This window comes from Chelon labrosus (assembly GCF_963514085.1).
Source record: "Chelon labrosus genome assembly, chromosome: 22".
In the NCBI taxonomy this organism is placed as follows: domain Eukaryota; kingdom Metazoa; phylum Chordata; class Actinopteri; order Mugiliformes; family Mugilidae; genus Chelon; species Chelon labrosus.
In genome coordinates this window covers 11,855,861-11,875,865 of record NC_140355.1, presented here as the reverse complement: position 1 = coordinate 11,875,865, position 20,005 = coordinate 11,855,861, and the positions used below count along the sequence as shown (strand labels likewise).

The window sequence follows — 20,005 nt, the reverse complement described above, 5'->3', positions numbered from 1 at the left end:
TGCTGTTTTTGCCCCACCGGTGATGTGCCGGTTGAGCGAGCTGACGTGAACGCGCCACATGACTGCCTAGGCGACGGAGGGGGGGGGAGGGGAGGCTGCAGCTGCGCTCCGAACTACAATACCCACAATTCCGTCCGCGCGTGAACAGCAACAGCTAGGATGTTGCGATATCGCTGGCAGCCAAAGATTGCTGTGGTTGCAGAGATTAGACCGTTGGGTTGAAACCTTTATAATGTTTTGGTAGATGTAAAAAAAAAAATAAAAAATCCGCGGTTGCATTTGCTACAGCAGTTTCAGCGAACGGAGGCGTTTAGTCTGCTGTCGACGCGACGCCTGTTTGTGCGGTTTGAGTCGCGCTAACGCTTTGGCTAACCAAAAAATCACTGTTTTATTGTAAATGGGAGCAATTAAATAGCTAGACGGGCTGCTAGCTATGTGGCAACCGACGGTCGCTTCACTTCACTGAGGATGGAAAGATTTTTCCGGGCAGCCTTATCATCACACGAGTCAGACGTCGGATACATCGCACTCGGAGACGTTATCTTCGGAGGATAACCTGGATAACCTTAACGTACACGAAATGTCATAGCGCCTAAGTAGCTAGCACTTAGCTAGCTTGGTAATGGCTGGAAGAGATGGAGAAGGACCTAATGTTATCATCATCATCAGTAGCAGCAGCAGCAGCAGCAGCAGCAGCAGCGGCCGACCATGAACAGCTGGATGGATAGCTAAAGAAATACTTTCTCTGGAGATGCTTTAGCCTCCTGGGTGGTGTAATTCACTTACATAACAGCTAGTCGCAACCGCTCTAGCTATCACCGACTGGCTTGTGTTGGCAAGCAAATGGGAAATTTGCCACCAAAAATCTGGGTTCTCTCAACATCCTCATAAGTGATTTAAAAAAAAAAAAAGGCATCGCTGCACGAACCGAGCCTTCAAACAGACTCGTTTTGGTTTTCCAATCTGAGCTGCAATCGTTGCAGTAACTCTGCACACAGGAAACTGCAGCTCGTCTCTGTGCGTCTGTGACTGCAGCCGCGAATAACTCCCTCCTGTCATATCGACACCATGAGGAAGTTCTTTGATTCTCGCCGGGAGCTGGTCAGCTCCGGGCCCGGTTCTGGAGGAGGAGGCGGCGGATCCGGGTCCAGCCATGCAGGCGGAAATTTCATTGGACGAGCCTTCACTATCGGGCGGCACCAAGTCACAGTTGAGGAGATAATTGCAGAAGGTGAGAGGGAAGGGGTTGCACAAAGCAGATGGTGCTGTTTATTTGTTTGTCTTTTCGTGCATGCTGTTGTTGCAGGGAGGATGTGTGTCCTGCATGCTCAAGCCAAGTGCATGAGTCATTTGACAGAGCAGAGATGTAAGCTATATCCCCACAGGGATGATGGAGTTTGCATCCATGTATCTTGGATGCATGCACACAGGCGAAACAGAGGCCTGCCCCTCTCTCTCGCCTGTACTCTGACTGACTTCACATTTCTAAAAGCTGTTGTGGTCCAGGAATGTGATTCAGTGAGGTTGACGCATACCTGGTCATGCAGCTGTTTGATTCCTTTGAAATGAATGACGTTGCACGGTGCAGTCAATAATATCATCAGGGTTTTTGTGATAGCAGCCAATGAGAGCCAAGCTGTAAGAAACATCATCGTGAGCTGCTGATGCTGGAGTCAAGGCCTGTGCTTATGTTATGAGTAATTCAATTAATCATTTTAAATATGGGAATATAATCTGAATTTTTCTTTGTAATGTTTAACAGCAAGTTTAAACTACATGCTAGAGCAGTTTGTGGGTTAACAAGAGAATATTCCAGTTATTTATGCTTATACTAGTGTAATCTAAATGAACTCAGCCCGTGATCATCTCTACTGATAAGAGATTGAACATTAGACACCCAAATACTCGTGTTTTTCTGAAACAAAGACTGTGGGTGTTTGCTTTTCCTGTTAAACAGCGGTGTCGGGCTGCCAGCCAGTCAAAAACAGTGCAATAGTATGTCAATATTTGCATCAGAATTGTATCTTAACCCTCACCTGCACCCATGCCCATAGGTATTTATAGTGCTTTGCAACACCAGTACGTTGGGAATGCAGCACAAGCTGCGGTGTCTGCCCGAAATTGATCACTCCGTCACAGCTAAACTCAGCAAAGTGAATTTGTGGTCTGAGCTACACCAGATGGTTAGGCCTCCATGTAGGCCTCTATGTAAACCCTGCAGCAATAACATGACTAATAGATAACGCTATAAGGCAGCACCATTTGGTCCTGATCGTCCTTACTGTTATAAGGCCACATGGACAGAAACGGCAACAGTTGCTGAAGTAATGAAGCGTAAGGAAAGAAAATCAGAAATTGCAATCATGACGGCCTGAGAAAGCATGCAAAAGTGACGTAATGCTAGATTTCCTTCTATGTCTTGTTTTGGTTGTTGTTGTAATATATCAACAAGCATGCTGTTTGCACGACTGTCAAGAAACATCTGAAGCATCTGTCACATCTGCTTAATCTTCTCCCTTCTCAATCCTGCAGGTGGTTTTGCAATTGTGTTCCTTGTGCGAACAAATCAAGGGGTGCGTTGCGCCCTGAAGCGGATGTATGTCAACAATGAGCACGACCTGCAGGTGTGCAAACGCGAGATCCAAATAATGGTGAGTTGCCGAGATTGAGCGTTTCACTGCTAGTTCCTGCTTCCTCTGAGTGCCCTGTGGTTTCATACGCTGGGTTAAACCACACATCGAGGCAGCTGCAAAACACCTTATTTTATCCAGAAAAGTGGCAAGTGCTGAATTCAGCCTCCGAGTGGGGTTGTTTGGATTGTTATACTGTGGTAGCCTACCAAAAATATACACCGGTTTTGGAAAGTGCTTTTGTAGCATGGTTTAAAAACAGAGTCTGTATACAGGAGATTTCTGTCTGAAGGAACACTCAGGAAGGAAGGAAGGAAGGAATGGATGTTAAAACTACAAGAAGATCGTATCATCCACCAAACATCAACAGAATTATGTACATTTCAGTTCTGACACCGACTGGCTTGAATATTGGTTCCAAACATGATGTTTCCCCATCATATTGTGTTTTATTTCTCTCTCACAGTCTCTCTCTCTCTATCTCTTACACACACAGGCAGACAAGGCTTCACCTCAGCTGCAGTACATGACATTTTTTCATTACCTAATAGATTCCTGATTTCAATTGCAGCTCCCTCTGCAGACGCTGGCCTCACACTGCAGCTCAGCACACTGACCACGTTGAATGAATGGGCGATGGACTTGCAATTCTTAAGCCTCATTCGCAGCAAAATGGGGACATATTTCACAAATCTTCACTTATAAGGAATATTTTGTCATTGATTCAAAATGTTCAAAAATCTGGTCATAATTTAAAAAACATGCTTGCTCTAAAACCAATGATTTCACCAGTAAGATATTATACGGGCACTGTACAGCAACTTTCAGTGATTTCCCTTATTGGTACGTGCACTGTAGGGTTGTCTGTATTGTACACCGTCTGTATTAATGCTCTTCATTGTGTGTTGGCGCTCTTGCAGAAAGACCTCGTCGGTCACAAGAATATTGTTGGTTATCTGGATTCCAGCATCACAGCCATGGGATCTAGGGACGTGTGGGAGGTTCTCATACTTATGGACTACTGCAAAGGTGAGAGCTGAAAAGAAAATTTGATGTGGCCACTGAAACCCACATGCTTTTATTAATGAAAGAATTCGAATTAAAGTTTCACTTTCACTTTCAGAATGGATTTGATTTATTGAAAGATTGAAACAGTAATAGAGAAGAACAAGAGACACACGTTAAGATGCAACTAAACCAACAGTGAGTTTCCTCTATCTTCCTGAATGCTTGGCTACTGTGTTGCAGGAGGGCAGGTGGTCAATCTGATGAATCAGAGGCTGCAGACTGGCTTCACTGAGGCGGAGGTGCTGCAGATCTTCTGTGACACCTGTGATGCCGTTTCCCGCTTGCACCAGCGCAAGACGCCCATCGTCCACAGAGACCTTAAGGTGACGCTTTTGACCGAGTATTCTCCAACAAGGATTAGGTCCTACATTTAGCTTGAAGTTCTTTCACGATCCAGATGATCACGACTGGCGCTCGCCCAGCTTTTGCTCGCATTGCGTCAAAAGGATATTTGCATAAAGTATAGCCTTTGTCGACTTCCCCCTGTAGTGTTTTGAGTCTTTCAGCGAGTGGCACAGTCTAGATGCGTTAACAATGGGGCAAAACCTACCACAGACTGAAATATTGAAGAATCCTAATTGACGTGTTTGTGTGAGCTGAATCCTTCAAATACCTTTCACTTGCTGCAGAGAGCAGTCAAACGCAGTGTAGTTGTTGTATCAATCTGAAGTTGCCACCAATGAGCATTTTTAATCAATATAGAAACATGGACTTTAATGCAGTGCGGAGTTATTGATTTAATTAAAACCTGGAAATGGAAGGAGTTTGTCAGAGGCTAATGAGCTACTCTTGATGTTGAACTTAAACCTGCCAGTTAAAGGTTGCCGCGGCGCATCATTATCGAGAAAGAAAGCCTAGCCTTTGATCTGGCACAGAGGGACCCAACACCTCTGGTCCAAATTGGTTATTTCCTGTGAAACCCCCTTTTTGTTCTCTCCACCACAGCCCCTCTTGAGTGTCTGCCCGCGACTCATTTCTTGTATATGTACAGGTGGAGAACATCCTCTTGCACGACAAGGGTCATTATGTGCTTTGTGACTTCGGCAGCGCCACTAACAAGTTCCAGAGCCCACAGACCGAAGGAGTAGCCGTAGTGGAGGAAGAGATCAAAAAGTTTGTGCTTCTTTTCATCTGCAACCTTTTTCCATTAGCACTTCTTTTAGGTAATGTGGCACAGAAACTGTCAGCAGGGGTTTTTTTTTCTTTGTTCTTGGGCAGCTTTATTGTTTTTTATATTGCTTCTTGATTATTCACCTCACCCTTATGTGAGCCACAGCTTTACAGAACTGCAGAATATTCTGATGTGTTTGCAAAGTGATTTTTAAATCCCTGCTTTCAGGGCATATTTATAATCACATAATGCTGTGTAGGTTGCTATATTTCAATGCCACGTTGCAAATGCAGCTTTCTCTCAATTCTTGTGTCTGTTCTCATCTTACTTGACCTCTTTCAGGTACACCACTTTATCATATCGTGCTCCTGAAATGGTGAATCTCTACAACAACAAGATTATCACCACAAAGGCCGACGTCTGGGTGAGTAAAGATGACACAGGCTGATTTTAGCTTGTGAGACTAAATTCTGTTGCCACTACTTCAATTAGTTTAATCAGATTTGATTAACTTGGTTTACCTTGTCTTAACTGGTGTTCAGATGGGCAATTTTCTTGTGTGACTATGCTTGGTTAAACTCCTCTCCTCTCCTCTCCTCTCCTTCTCATGTGGTGGGTTATGCATGTGGTTGTCTTCTCCAGGCTCTGGGCTGTTTGCTGTACAAGTTGTGCTTCTTCACTCTGCCCTTTGGTGAAAGCCAGGTGGCCATCTGTGATGGCAGTTTCACCATCCCAGATAATTCCCGCTACTCTTACGATCTTCACTGCCTCATTCGTTAGTGCCTCTTAAATACATGATTACAACATCATCAAATTCACATCTACTTACTGACTATCGTCTCTTTTTGCTTGAGTCTAACTTTCATTTTATCTTTTGTTTTTTTCAGGCTACATGCTGGAACCAGACCCTGACATAAGACCAGATATCTACCAGGTGTCCTACTTTGCTTTTAAACTAGCTCAGCGGACATGCCCTGTTCAGAATGTGAAGGTCAGTCTCTCTCAGCAGCAGGGGCAGCTAAAATATTTGGATTTGCTTGACTTTCTCTCTTATCAGGCACTGATTTTGTTCCTGTAGTCAGTGGGATCTGCTGTGGTTTCTCTGCATGACCTACTTAACAGACGTGTCAGTGTGGGAGGAAAATCACCACCTATTCATTAGTAACATCCAGTGGAATATACTTGGTAGCCTTAGGGATGCTTTATTAAATTGTCATTGATGGTTCTGTCATATTATTTTCCTTTTTTTATGAACTAGAACTCTCCAATTCCTTCTAAACTTCCCGAGCCAATCAAAGCAAGCGAGGCTGCTGCAGCAAAGAAGAGCCAGGCCAAACCCAGGCAAGCGTGACCTGCTTATTCTGTATTGCCATTAAAGCTAGTAACACCACATTGTGTGAAAGTAATTAGGTACAGTCAGTTTTCTGATACTCATTAAATAATTATGTTTGCTGTGATTAACAAGAAGGCCAACGTCCTCTCTTTGTTGTCAGACTGACAGATCCAATTCCCACCACTGAAACCTCCATCACCCCTCGCCAGAGGCCCAAAGCGGCGCATACCCAGCCTGCTGCTGGCATCCTACCCATCCAGCCTGCTGCTCTCACCCCTCGCAAGCGAGCTAATCTCCCTGGTGGTGCAGCTCAGCCTGTGGGTATGTACTCCTCTCCATCCTTATCCTCCTCTCTGTCACAGGGAAAAGAAACCAATCTTTTGAATAAAGAGCCACACAAATCCAGGAATCCTGCCAATCCTTTGTGCACACGCCGAATACTTGAACACAATTCTCAGCAGGAACAGATCAAGTATGCAGGTTAAAGACTCATGCAAATTGAAGCTATCTAACCACAAGCCCAAAGTGACATGAAATTATTTTCTCTGCTCCTCTTTCACTCTGCAACATTTCTTCATATCCTGCTTTCGTACTGGTTATAAATCGTTTCTGTGTGTTTATACGTTTAACCGATGATTATCACTTCATATTTAAACCGTTTCCTGTGCAAGTGTGAATATGAAATTGTCTCAGTGCTGTTGAGTAACGTGTGGTCTCTGCTCACTCTATCATCCCACAGGAGTCAGCTTAGACCTCTCACAACCAGCTGCAGCTCTCCAGTCACAGAAGGCGCAGTCTGCAGCTGTGCCACTCGTCCAGCCACAAAACAATTCAAGTCAAGTTGCGGCTCCGCCCAAGCAGGTCCGTACTGACTAATTACACTGAACAGACACATGAGTGTCCCGCAGTGGAAAATTAATAAAATAACATAATAAGACAGAAACATAAATCTTCAGTGAAGCAGAACTCATGATTGAGTGTTTGTGTTGTTGCTGGACCTGTGACAGGCTGAGAAAAATGAGTTATGATACTCATTTAAGTCATTTATCAACGATCGAGTTTGCAGTTCCCAGGTACCTGTGTTTACTACTTTACTCTGATTGTTGGTCTGCAAAAAGCTTCAGCGCTGGGACTCCCTATGTATTAATTAATCAGGAAAATCAGAAGATTTAAATCAGCTCCACATGTACAGTATAGTTTATATTCAGAGTTACATTTTGAAGATTGGAACACCTCAATATTTTTGTTATTCATAGCTACTTTGGCAACGTGACCTCCTTTCAATGATTTATATTCTGTCAAACATCTTTGTGTGATAGGCTGTGCAGCCACCTGCAGAGACAGCGGCATCAGCAGCTGCAGCGTCAGTGACCAAGCCTGACGCCCAACCACAAGCACAGCCAGCAGTTCAGCAGCAGACCACTCCTCCCTCCGTGGTCAGCTCCACCTCCCAGCAGGCAGCACAGACTCCGCCCAGCCCGGCCCCACCTCAGCGCCCCGCTCGTCGCAAGCAGGCTAGCCAGGCTCAGGCGCCAGAGGCTCAGCCTTCTCCGAACAAACCGGCCTCCGGTCAGCCAGCCGCGTCTCAGACCGCCTCATCTGAGATCAGCCAAAAATCAGCTGAGACAGTGAGTTACAGATGGTTTCTGAACATCATCAGCTGGTATAAAGTCTCTCTCTATCTGTCGATCCCAAAGTTTTTCAGTTCAGAAATGCTAAAAATGTTTTTTATCTCAAGTCTCTCTTCTGAACCATTTAGCTGAGAGACATTCTGTCGTATATTTGTTGATGTCAGATATTTCTGCTTCCATCTAAGTCTGTGGCTCTTTTGATCAGACTCCACCTGCTACTCCAAAGACAGCTGAGGAACGAGGACACCAACGCACACCGAGCGACGGTTCAGGTCCAGTGAGTGAGTCCTCACAGCAGCTGCAGGGAGCTAATGGAGACGCTTCCCTCAATCAGTAAGTGCCGCGTTAAATAAACCAAAAGATCAGCTGTAACAGAACTCGTCTCCTCTTTGTTTTACATGTGGTTTCATTTGTGTTTTTTCTACTTGTAGATCTCTTATATCTCAGCCGAGCTCTATCCAGCCTGTACAGCTTGGTCTTAGTGATGCAGCACAGGATCAAAGCAAAGCTGCACCCACTGCTCCTGCGTCTGGCGGAGCCGGCAACACCCCGCCTGCATGGAACCCCTTTGACGATGACAACTTCTCCAACCTGACAGCTGAGGAATTCAAAACTGATGACAAGAAGGCTAATGGTAAGACTGGACTGCTTATGCACAGGAAGTGTGCAGTATTTCTGTTGTGTGATAATAAGTAAATGACAAGTGATCTTTTTTTCACCAGACCTGCCTTCAGAAGTTGAGACACCATCTTCAGAAGAGTTGATACCAGGCCTGCAGGCCTTAGCTGTGGACAATGAACCTCAAGAAACTGGTATGTCACATTTTACTGTGTGGATGTTTAAAGATTTAGCTTGTTTCTATCTGAGTCTTTTAATACCATTCAATTCAAGTCAATTTTATTTATATAGCATCAATAACAGTACTTATTGTCTCAAGACACTTTACAAAACCATGACATGACTTGACATTTTTTTATGTCAAAACAGAGATGTAAAAATATCTCTCCTTATTCATAAGTGACCTTATTTGACAAGGTCGCTATTTACAGTAATATATCCACATCCGCATTTAAATTCCTCACTTCTGTTTTCATACCACATAATGCATTGTTGTTAAAGGAGATGAATTAAATGTCAAACCAGGGATGTGAACCTCTTAATGCACCTGATCTCTTAATCTAATCGCTTTAGTTAGCTCTGGAAAACAAGGGCTGCTCATGTGCATCACATGAATGAAATACAGGGTTTGGTCAAAATGGAAAACAGTGCATTTAAATTCTGGCAGCACTGCTGCTCTGCCTGCAAAATAAAGCCCCTGGTTTTCTATGTGACCCACTGCTTCTCATAAATCTGTGAGAGATCAGTTGGATTGAAATGCTATCAAGGATTTTTTCTGTTTATTTAGAAATTTGAAAAGAAATGATGAACTAGATTAAAAGCACTCTTAGTGGAATTTATTTAACACATTGTGTTGGTATAATTATGGATTTCGTTTCAAAGTGACCACTGATTACAGAAAGTAAATTTTTGCTGATGACATAATTGAGGAAATCTGACTTTATGAATGGGTGTCTAGTAGAGCGTTTTTAGCAGCCAGTCTCTGTCTCTTTGCTGCTTGGTTTGAATCTTTGGCACTGAAGATTCCCTGCAAGTTGCATTTTTAATCTTCTTTTCTTTTACCTTCTGCTTCCCAGTAGAAAGACCATCGACCATCGTTGATGTGGAATCGGGAGCCTCACTGCTGGCTGTCCCAGATCCTTTCAATAGCCTCCTACTGTCAGACACACCAGGTACATATTTCTCCCTGTGGATCAGTATGATACAGATACATCTTTTAATTATATTTTTCTTAGTTTTGGTAAAATGGAAACTATTTCACCTCAAGAAGACCCAGGCATGTGGAAAAATCTGACTTTGCTCTTTCCTCACTCAAGTCTCTTTTCTCTCTTTCTTCACCGGCCTTTAGAGAAGCTTATAGAGGGACTCAAATCTCCAGACACATCTTCGCTCATGCTTCCCGACCTCCTCTCATTGTCTGATCCTTTTGGTGGGTCTGTGGAAGAATCTGCAAAAGGTATGTGCAGTCAGGTTTTTGTTGGTTTCTTTTCCACGGTAAGGGTTGATACTAAAAAACAAAAGCTTTCAACGCTTTCCATATTGAGTGCTAAACTTTAGGAGACAGTGATTCTGACCAGCCAGCGTCCTATGAGGAGTTACTGGCAGGTACGGGGTGTTTTAGAAGTGAGAACGATCTGTAGCGAGGCCAGGGAGATGTTATCTGATTGGTTGTAGTTAGCCTGTTGTTGGTATGACTTCTCCTCTCCAATGGGTCTGTGTAACAACTGTGTCCATGAAGCGAAATCATTCGTTATTCTGTCTTCTGTCTGACTTCGGCTTCTCTTGACCTCTCCCAGATCCTCTTACTGTGGACGACTCTCTCCTCGGCTGCTCCTTGATCTCTGCACCATCTGCTCCTCCGGCAGCAAGCAGCGCCACCTCCTCCGTCTCCTCTGCTCCCACCTCCGCTGCCTCGGCTTTGGATGATTTCAGCCTGTTGTCTGGAGACTCGGCACAGCCTAAAGCAGGTAAATAGCAGGAATCTCGCAAAAGAAGGAAGTGAATTCCCACACACCGGCAGTTTAAAGGAACATTAGAAAGCACAGAGATCTATAGAAATGTTGTTTTTGTGTGCAGGGGTTCTAAAAAGGAAGAAAAAGTCTTTTGGGAAATAACAGAAATGCTCCTTTTCGTGTCAGCTGTTTTAGCGTTTGACTTATATTGACAACAGGTGGCAGGCTGAGCGCCGGCACTCAACAGTGGCATGGGAGCAGACAGAAAAACAAGTTTCCGACGTAGTTTACAAGCTGCAGGTAGACTCTGTGTAGTCAACAGTTGATCTGAAATGTGAGGATAAAACCAAACTGAAGTGAGATTTGCAGATTAAATGCTTAAATGCTGTTCATGTTTATTAGTTTGGTAAGGAGGAGATTTTAGCAGGAAAAGCCGATGTGATTGTTGTTCAGAGTCTGCTGCTCTGGTGTTGTGCAGCAGCTGTCGTCTGACTCGTTGTGACCTTCTGCTCCCCATCAACACTGCCCCCACTGCTTTACACTGGAGATTTGACTGGCTGTGTCAAAATAATTTACTTGAGAGGCTGTGATGCACCGGACCGACGTCACTCAGGGTTAAGGTTATGCCTCACGTCGCCTATTGAACTTGAACGCACCGCAAAGACTACAGCCAACAGCCGGGTGGCAAATTCGTTGTTCAAAAGAGGAAACCTGAATACCTACTGTTAGCTAAGAAGCTAGGAGGAGCTACAGAGCTGGCCTCTCCTGATTCATGAGGATCAGCTTGTCTACGATTTATTCATTCTAGATGTGGTGATATTCGACTATTTGAATGTTCAGATTAGATGAAGTTGTAAAAGTGTGTGGCCTCTCAACTTGATCATTTTGTTTTCTTTCTGTCGCTTTATAGTGATCTCTCTAACGCACTCATTGCGACGCCAGTTCATCATCCTAAATGTGCTGAAAAAGCTGCAAACAGGGGCAACACCTTGGTGTGTCACTGCCCTTAAGGTTATCTCGTGTACTAAAGACGTTTAAATGCAGCATTTTTCCTGTTTCACTTTAATGAGATTTAAAGTTTTAAAAAATAGCCAAGTGCTCCCAGTGGAAGGAATCATCTGTCAAACTCATGTGTCCCAAATTGAGAGCTACACAGCTGGGATTCAGTTGTTGTTGCTTGGCCGGCGAACAAAAGGCCTTCGACTGCCGCTGACTGTGCCAACTCCCAATCAAAGCCTGACTGTGTGCACCAGCTGCATCAAAATAATTACCACCGATCTCTGCTCATAATCTCTTATCAACAGGCTTTGTACATCTAGAGAGCCGCGAGCGGGTTTTTATTGTCGCTTTAAGGAACATTTTTTATGATTATAAGGAAAGAAAACATTTCTTTACTACTGTCTTAAACTACTTTACAGCGCGCTAATAAAAGTGATCATCTCTCTCTGCAGACTCATCGCTCCTGATCTCAGACTTTGAGTCGCAACAAGCCACCAGCGCGGAGGCGGGCACAGAGGACGAGTTTGATCCGATCCCCGTGACGGGCCGAAAGAATTCCCAAGGTAGGTGTCGACAGTTTCGTCAAGAAAGCATGTGGGCGAAGCTTGGATCACCCTGCACTGGTTTGTTGATTAATGCCAGTTAAACTTACTAATAAGAAGTTGCCTGTACTGTTTTTACATCCTGAGAGTGTAACGTTTGAAAACCAGTAAATGGGTAAATTCTGCCCTCTCCCTCTCTCTCTCTCTCTCTCTTTCTCTTCTCTCTCGACCTCTCTCCCTCTCTTTGCTTTGTTTGCTCGTTGTGCCTCCCGCTCCTCTGCTTCTCCTCCCTTCTGTTCTACCTGTACTCGTCTCGTCCTCCTCCTCCTCCTCCCCCCCCGCCTCCCCCTTGTCTCTCCGGCCAGTTTCAGGAGGCCACTCGCGCAGTAACAGTGGCGGCTCTGAATCCAGCCTGCCCAGCTTGGCCCGCTCCCTGCTGCTGGTGGACCAGCTCATCGACTTGTAGGCGGCCCCCCCTTCCCCGTAGAAGCTGTAACACTGGATTATAGACTGGCATAGCATAACAACAATCAACACTGTTGTCATAGCTAGCTTCCTGCACCCCACTGGCTGTCATCTTCATTGTAGTTGCTACAGTAGAAACGTCCTTCACCTTTCAGTGCTTCTTCATTCCTCCCCTTTCCACCGCATCGACTGCATTATCTGCCTTCCTCCCCACCTCTCATCTCTCATCTCTCACACTCACGTTTTCTTTGTCCTCTCGTCTCCATGCATTATGTATTGTCCATCGGGAAAGGGTGGCCAATAGGCTATCACGCCTCCATCTTTCTGTCAACCAGGATATGATATAGCTATCCAGTTTGTTTGAACAATATTGCATTATGTCTAATAGAAAACAATAGAAGATCATTGTTGTAATGTATAATAGGCATAGTTCTAAGTGGTCGTAGTTATTATCGTGCACAAGTGAATTTGTTGTCGTTCGCCTTTTTAAATTCTCCTCCCCGGATTTATTTGCACATTTAAACGAAGGAAACACGTCGCGAAATTAAATGAGCGTTTGTTCAAATGAGGTTTGCTTCTGCGAAAAAAGCTTCTTTTGAGACATCGTCATGTAGCCTGATTTGCACAGTTGCAGAGATGCGACCCCTGTCAGTTCTGTCGGGATGGTGTTGGGTTGCGGTGAAGTGAAATCCTGACGGGTGGGGTTCTGGACGCGTGTCTGCTAAATGTCTAAAAACAAAGGCCACTGGACTTTTTCTTGGATGTTTTTGCACGTTTTCTTGAAGACGTTTAACATCTTCAGTTCTAGACGACTTGTGAGAAGCTTAGGTCTACTTGCAGGTGATTATTGAGTCATTAACAGACCTGGTCACGTGACTTTCAGATGGGCACCACCCACAGATGTCCCAAATATAAACCTAAACACCTCACCGGTCATTCAGAACTGAAATAGCCACTGAAAAAGGTGAAACGTCTTCTAGAAAATTGTTTTAGCGTAGCTTTTAGATATAACATGACCTGGATCTCCGGACATATCCGCCTAAAGGACAACATAACAAAATCACGTCCAGCCGTTTAATATGAACTCCAAACGACATGTACTTATAAAACAATACCGTGTTCTCATTTGCTGCTATCTTAAGCTTTTTTTTCTTTTAACTAACCTCGAGGTAAGCAATAGGCTGTGTTAAATGACAACTCTGGGTCATTTAACTGTGTTAATAGCAGCGTGCCATATCAGTAGAAATGCATGAAATCAGGAAATAATCAGCACTAATAGGAAATAATAGAGGTACGGTAGCATTTCTATACAGGCAGCACACTCACGGCTGTTCAGACCACTCCTGGGCACTAACAGAAACAGTCTAATATGCCACGCTACCAATTGTTTTCACTTTTCTTTTTAATAATCGACACGTTCATCCCACATCGTGCAACCCCTTCCACATTCCTGTCATTCGTTCATTCCTGATTTATGTAAATAGATATCTGCAACCCCTGCAGGCCTTTATCCAGACCGTATATATGAAGTCATTGTCATAAAGCTTTACTTGTGGAAGACATATTGCTTTACTTGTGAAATCTCTCTCTCTCTCTCTCTTTCATATATATTTATATACAGATATGCAGCGTATCTGTGGATATATAGATATATATGAATGACATTGTTTTCCTGTTAATACATGTTAATATGAATAGAGTGTTAGAGAATGAATGTAAGTAATAAATATTAGTCTATAATAAAATATATCTATGATTCTTAACACCATAATCATTCAATGATATTGAAGATTACTCTATATAAATATTTCATTCCTCTTTGTGGAATTGTGTGTTAAGAAAGTTATTATTTTTCTTTTCTTGGTTATATTTACTCAATACTTGTCGGTACCATTCAGATGTATAGATGATGACCCTAGTCTCTGTTCGACCTGGACGATTAGGCTGAATCCCATGTCTTATTCCACCTCTGTGAAACGAAAGTGAGCCTGTGTTACGTTTGTTTACATGAACCGACGACGGATTATATTTTTATTCATATGACGCGTCTTCTTGGAAAAGTGGGAGTGTAACCGCTGGAATTTCAGCCCTGCTTCATTTGAAAATTGTGCTTCTTCTTTTTTTTTTTTTTTTTTTTCTTTGAGGCTTTTTGTTCGTTTGTTTTAGTGGTCACAGAGTTCATATCGAAAAGCATGGCAGTGTTGTTGAATGTTATGTTCATGTGTGTTGGTACACAGTGTTATGATAAAGTATGTATGTGTGCGTGGAGTCCGAATTGTTGGATGTGTTTTTCTGGTAGCCTACTTGTGTTGTTGTTTGCTGCAAACATGGCGACGGTCACGTTGTCGCTGAAGTCTCCTCTGAAAGCACAGGCCCCCCGTCCGCCCCCCTCCTCCCGTCCCCCTGTAAATTCTCTCAGGTCGTCAGAGCTACATCACTCTCTCTGAGAGCTGGAAGTGTACAGTATTGGCTCCCCACTCTCGTTGTCCTCTGGAAGTCTGCGCTCCGTATTACAGTTTACTGAATTTCAGACGTGTGACATTTCGAGGGGCTCTGTGGAGAGCGGAAAAGTCTACTTTATTAGTCTTAACAGCGAAAAGACGCAGCACTGCTGCTGTAGCCGTGGTTTGATTATCAGTCAGAGTTACGTCAGCTGTCAGGGAGTAGAAAGGATCAGCTCCAGTCAGCAATACAGGTGTTTCTGTAGGATCAAACAAAGTTATTCTGCTCTTCACGCATGATTGCAAAGAGAAGACAACTCTCAGTTTCTCCTTAGCAAATTGTCTTGTTTAAAAAAAAAATATATATTTTAAAAAGCAGATGCTGAATGTTACAGTAAATGAGATCTACTGAAAATACTCTGCAAGGAATAAAAGTCATTCATGTTTCAATCATCTTAATTTTTAACAATAAAAGAGGCAGTCGTGTTGTGTTTTAATGCTGATAAAAATCCCAAATTTCCACAGTTTAGAAATGTAGTGACACTTTAAAAAGACTCAAGTCAAAGCAGCCGGTCTAATTAAATTCATTTTAATATAGTTTAAATCTGAGAACTTGCGGCCAATCTTGAAAAAAAAAAATAAAATAAAAATAAGGTGACAGAAGAAGAAGCTGTTTTCAGATCAACAGTCTCTTGGGTGTATTTACTGCAGGTGCTGCATGTGCATTTGAAGGCTTGTGTTCCCCCACCGTCCTTCCACTGAACAGCTCAGTCATTTGCAGTTACTGTTTGAACCTATGCAACTCCCGAGCTTTCTCCCCCGTAGCCGCCAGCGTGCTGTCGTAACCAGTAAAGCCAAGCAGGATGAGTCTTCGATGTGAAACAGAAGCCCCTCGTTCTCTCTGTTGTTTTTGCCAAAAAAAAAAAAACGAAACGCTGTCGATTACCTGATACTGTTGAGTGTTTTGAGACGCCTCCTGTCGTTATGGCCCGAAAACCAACCCGCGTCAGAGCTGTGATATCGTGTGCTCCTTCTATTTTTGTGAGATAACTAAAGAATTATAACGGGATGGCAAATAAAGTACAAATGTGAATGTTAACGTGTCGAGTTGTTTATCTTAAAACGTTTGTGCTGGAAGTAGAGCAGTCACCCCAACCTACAATAACTATTTCTTAACACACATGCATGCCCAGATATGAAGCGCTTTTAGTGTGAAAACACTAAAAGTTAGCATTTAAAGGTCTACTAAATGTTTGAATGCAGAGAATAATAGGTTTAAATACCCAACACGTTATAGGAATCTGCTTGGTTTGCAGCTGAATTCTGCTCAGGTAAGACCAAACAACAGCTTCCTCCTATTAACGTCTTAATCATTTGCTTTTACAGTGTTTTTGTGAACATAGCTCTGTATTTAACTGAATAATATCATGCTCATTCATGTATGTTGGTTATATTTCTTTAAATTTATGTTAAAAAACAAAAACAGCTGACAGATAAAGATCACATCGGCCATTGAGAACACAAGGCTACGCTGCATGGTTACTACTTTACATTTTGTCACTAAAACGACAGGATTTTCTTTTTGTTTCTGTCAGACTTTACTCTATTGATCATTTTCTGGTTCAAATACAGTAATAGAGATTCAGCACAGAAATGTCACTTTGTTTGAAAAGGCATGAAAGCTCCTAAACATGTATCTCAAAACAAAGACAACTGGACTTGCTTGAATTGAAAATGACGTACATCTTTCCTCTCTGATCTTTCTCCCGTCTCTTCCACGTACAGACCTGCAGAGGGAGCTCAACAGTAGCGAGCGGCGAGTCGCCTGGCCTTCTGCTTCTGTTCAGTTCAGTGAGGAGAAACAAAGGCAGTGGTCTGCTGCTTGTGTCTATAACAAACACATGTTGCTGTCAGATGAATCGAGCATTCAGCACCATACCGTACAGACTCCCTGCACCGGCCTCCACTTCATACCAGTCAACCAAGAACCCCAGGTCCTTCCTCCGACCAGCCCAGTCGCCTCTGATGTCTTCCAGCTGGCCCCGTTTAAAATGCCAGGAAAAGAAAGCAGGCTGGCGTCCTCCTTTCCTGCGTCTCGTAAACCTGCTGAGGCATCTGATGTTTTCCTCCAGGCACCGTTTGGAAAGAGGCAGGAAGCCACCAAAGCGGTACCCATTAACACTCACACATTTAAGTCTGGTGCACAGCAGGTCCGAAGCGGCAAGCCGTGTCAGCAGGTCAAAGGATCATCTCCTCGCGCCTCCTTCCAGCCTCTTGGCACGCGAGCAGCTCCCCTGCACGCAGAGGCTCCTCTGCCCCAGCAGCCGGTGGCGGTGCACCGCGTCGTCTCCAGGATCGGTCAGCAGGCCGCCGTGGGCTCAGTGGCTGTGGGGCCTCTTTACTCCTGGACCATCGGTGGGAGAGCTCTGGACGACCCGTTTACAGCTGCACCTTTCCAGCCAAAATGCTCTCAGGAGAAACCCTGATAATACAGACATCTCTTAAAAGATGAAGGAGCCAAAGCAGAGTGCAGTGGCAGTATTGCTTACACTTCTGATGTAGCATTTTTGATATTAGTATTATTATTACTGCAGTATTAAAATAAAGAAACAACCTTTTTTTTTTTTTTTTTTTAACCAATTGGATGTTTGATACAACGTCATGTTCTACCTCAGTGATCTATTTTCAGTCTGGGCTTAACAGTGCATCATGTCAGCACTTTACACTCCACAGTCTGAGCTCTGGAAAGATTTCATGACTAGCATCGATGAACTATTTGCAGATTTGTGCAGTATGTGTTAAAGTTAAAGCCCAATCAATGACTTAAAGGGGAACTACTGTTTTTTTACAACCTGGACCTTATTTCTGGCATAAAATATGATCGTTTACTCACCCATATAACTTTTGTGTAATTTGTAGTCAATCGGGAGATATTTAGATTTGTGTATATCCATATAGTGGAAGTGACTGGGGCACCGAAACGCAGCCTCTAAATAACGCAAAACTTCATTTCAAAAATATTTTGACCCATTGAGTCTGGAGTTACCTGTTATGCTACGGTTCTTCCACAACCTCAGAATCGGAAAAATATTCAGCCATGTTGCAAAAAACTAGCAGTAGCAAATTACAGGTAAACAAGCCGACCGCCGCAGGTGTACTCAGAGATGACATCATCCACGTCAGAAGACCCCGGATGATGATAACAGGTAACTCCGGACTCAACGGGGAATAGCACTAGCGTACGATAACAACATATTGGTGAAATTAACAAGTTTCGTGGCAGATAATGCGTTATTTAGAGGCTGCGTTTCGGTGCCCCAGTCACTCCCACTATATGGATATACACGGATCTAAATATCTCTCGAAAAGTTATATGGGTGAGTAAACGATCGTATTTTATGTGAGAAATAAGGTCCAGGTTGTAAAAAACAGTAGTTCTCCTTCAAGTGTGTAGTGTTGTTTTTTTTAATCAGATTTATTACACACATAAGCAATGTAGTCAAATATTTCTTGGCGCCGTAAAACCCGAGTATCTTAAATGTCAAGATGCTGTTTTCTGTTTTACTCTGTGTATTTGAATACGGTTAGTTTGTTCAAATGGCTGCATGTCCTAGTCCTGTTTTATATCTTAGTTGATTAGCACTTTGTTTACAGTTAGATTGTGCCTTTAATATCAGTGTTTCTAAGTTTTCCCCAAAAAAAATAAATAATAATGTTCCCAGGCTTCACAACGCTGGGAAAAACAAGCCAAAGAAATCCTACAGCGTGTTTATCAGCGGAGGAGGAAGAAAGAAAAAACAAGATTTATACAGTTGCTGCTTTCACATGAACAGAGTTGAAGCACTGTACACTTTTTATTTTTCATGCTTCCCAAAGATCAGACATGGCTGTTCACCAGAGAGCTGGACAGTCATCAGTCCCACTGTGCGCTGAGATTTGGAAGGATTTATTATGAATTATATAATCTCAGTTTAACAGCTTTACGGTTTAATAACTGTTCACACGTTGCTGCTTCACATTTGGTTTGTATTTGGTGAGACATATCACGCATGTGGTTCATATTCAGTTGAGGCTAATGAGGCAGAAGAACGTTATCTCTAGCAGGCCGAGTTTTCAGAAACTTTCTTTTGTAGTGATAAGATTTCAAACGCTTACTAGTTTTGCTTGGCACAGAAAACGACATTTTTGTAAACCGCGCTGCCTTTGCTAATAGTGTTTTGTTGATTTATTGTATTTTTGTTGTCGTTGCTGTTTTTTTATTACCGTTGTGCTGGATATTAGGAAAGGTTGCCTGTGTAAATTACACGATTTATGAACTTCTTGCGCTGTTTTTTCTTTGAGTTCCCTAACAAAGATGAGCGTATACGTAATAAGACATGTCTGGCTTGTCTGTGTGCAGGCTTATAACAGTTTCCTGGCAGATATTGTTTCACATCAGATGAATCAGGCCGACACATCTTCACTGAGATGAGACGTGTCGGCAACTGCCTGTTCAAAGAAACAGAATCATGTACAGTTTATTGACAGATACAAAATGTATTTCCCCTTTTTCTACGAACGAGTTACAGGACAAGTTGCATGAATGAAGTTTTTTCTTTTTGACTTCAAAGCTCATTTTGAACCAAGTATTGACATATGCCTAAACTGAACTAGCTGTCACTCCTCCTGTCATGGTTACAGGCTTTAAGTCGCTGAGCTCCTTGTTCTTGTGAAGCTTTGATTTCCATTTTCCATTTTCTGACAGTGACAGAACGCGAGCATTGCTGTAAACCCTGTTAGGACATAATGTGAATCCATATTACTTCACACTTGGACTTGACTTGTAGGTTGTGCTCATTATTAAAAATGTTAAAAATGTTTTCCATCTGTGTGTTTTTATAGTTTATGTTTATGAAGACATTGCAAATTCAGACCAGGCGAGGGGTTTGTTTTCTCTCCTAATCTGGACCACTACACTACATTTCATTTATACACTATAAATACAGGAAAACGGGTGAATTGACGGCTTTGTCTGGCATGGAGGGATTTTTGTCACTTCCTCACTGAGATTGCATCTCATGTTTGATGAACTGCTTTAACTACAAATCACAGAACAAAAGACATAAGTGGCTGTTGGATGCATCTTCTTATATTTTTCTTTTTTTTTCCCCCCCAGCCACGGTGTCACAAAGGATTCCTGCAAACCATTCATGCAGTTGTACATATTTGCCATTAG

General features: G+C 43.0%; 1 protein-coding gene across 2 annotated transcripts; it reads left to right on the top strand.

Moving 5' to 3' along the window:
• Positions 1-142: 142 nt before the first annotated feature.
• LOC311507947 (AP2-associated protein kinase 1-like) lies at positions 143-19,856 on the top strand. 2 transcript variants are annotated; one of them, XM_084572495.1, is made up of 20 exons: positions 143-1,231; positions 2,533-2,651; positions 3,551-3,659; positions 3,879-4,021; positions 4,690-4,811; positions 5,152-5,233; positions 5,452-5,584; positions 5,697-5,800; positions 6,068-6,150; positions 6,303-6,463; positions 6,882-7,003; positions 7,462-7,770; positions 7,979-8,106; positions 8,205-8,407; positions 8,496-8,585; positions 9,468-9,563; positions 9,740-9,847; positions 10,188-10,358; positions 11,795-11,905; positions 16,576-19,856. In XM_084572495.1, exons 1-20 carry the CDS (start codon positions 1,069-1,071, stop codon positions 17,274-17,276), a joined length of 3,258 nt encoding a protein of 1,085 aa, XP_084428621.1. In that variant the 5' UTR covers positions 143-1,068; the 3' UTR covers positions 17,277-19,856. The 2 variants fall into 2 exon arrangements, with proteins under 2 accessions (XP_084428621.1, XP_084428622.1); XM_084572496.1 differs by having other exon boundaries at positions 12,250-16,693.
• Positions 19,857-20,005: the final 149 nt, after the last annotated feature.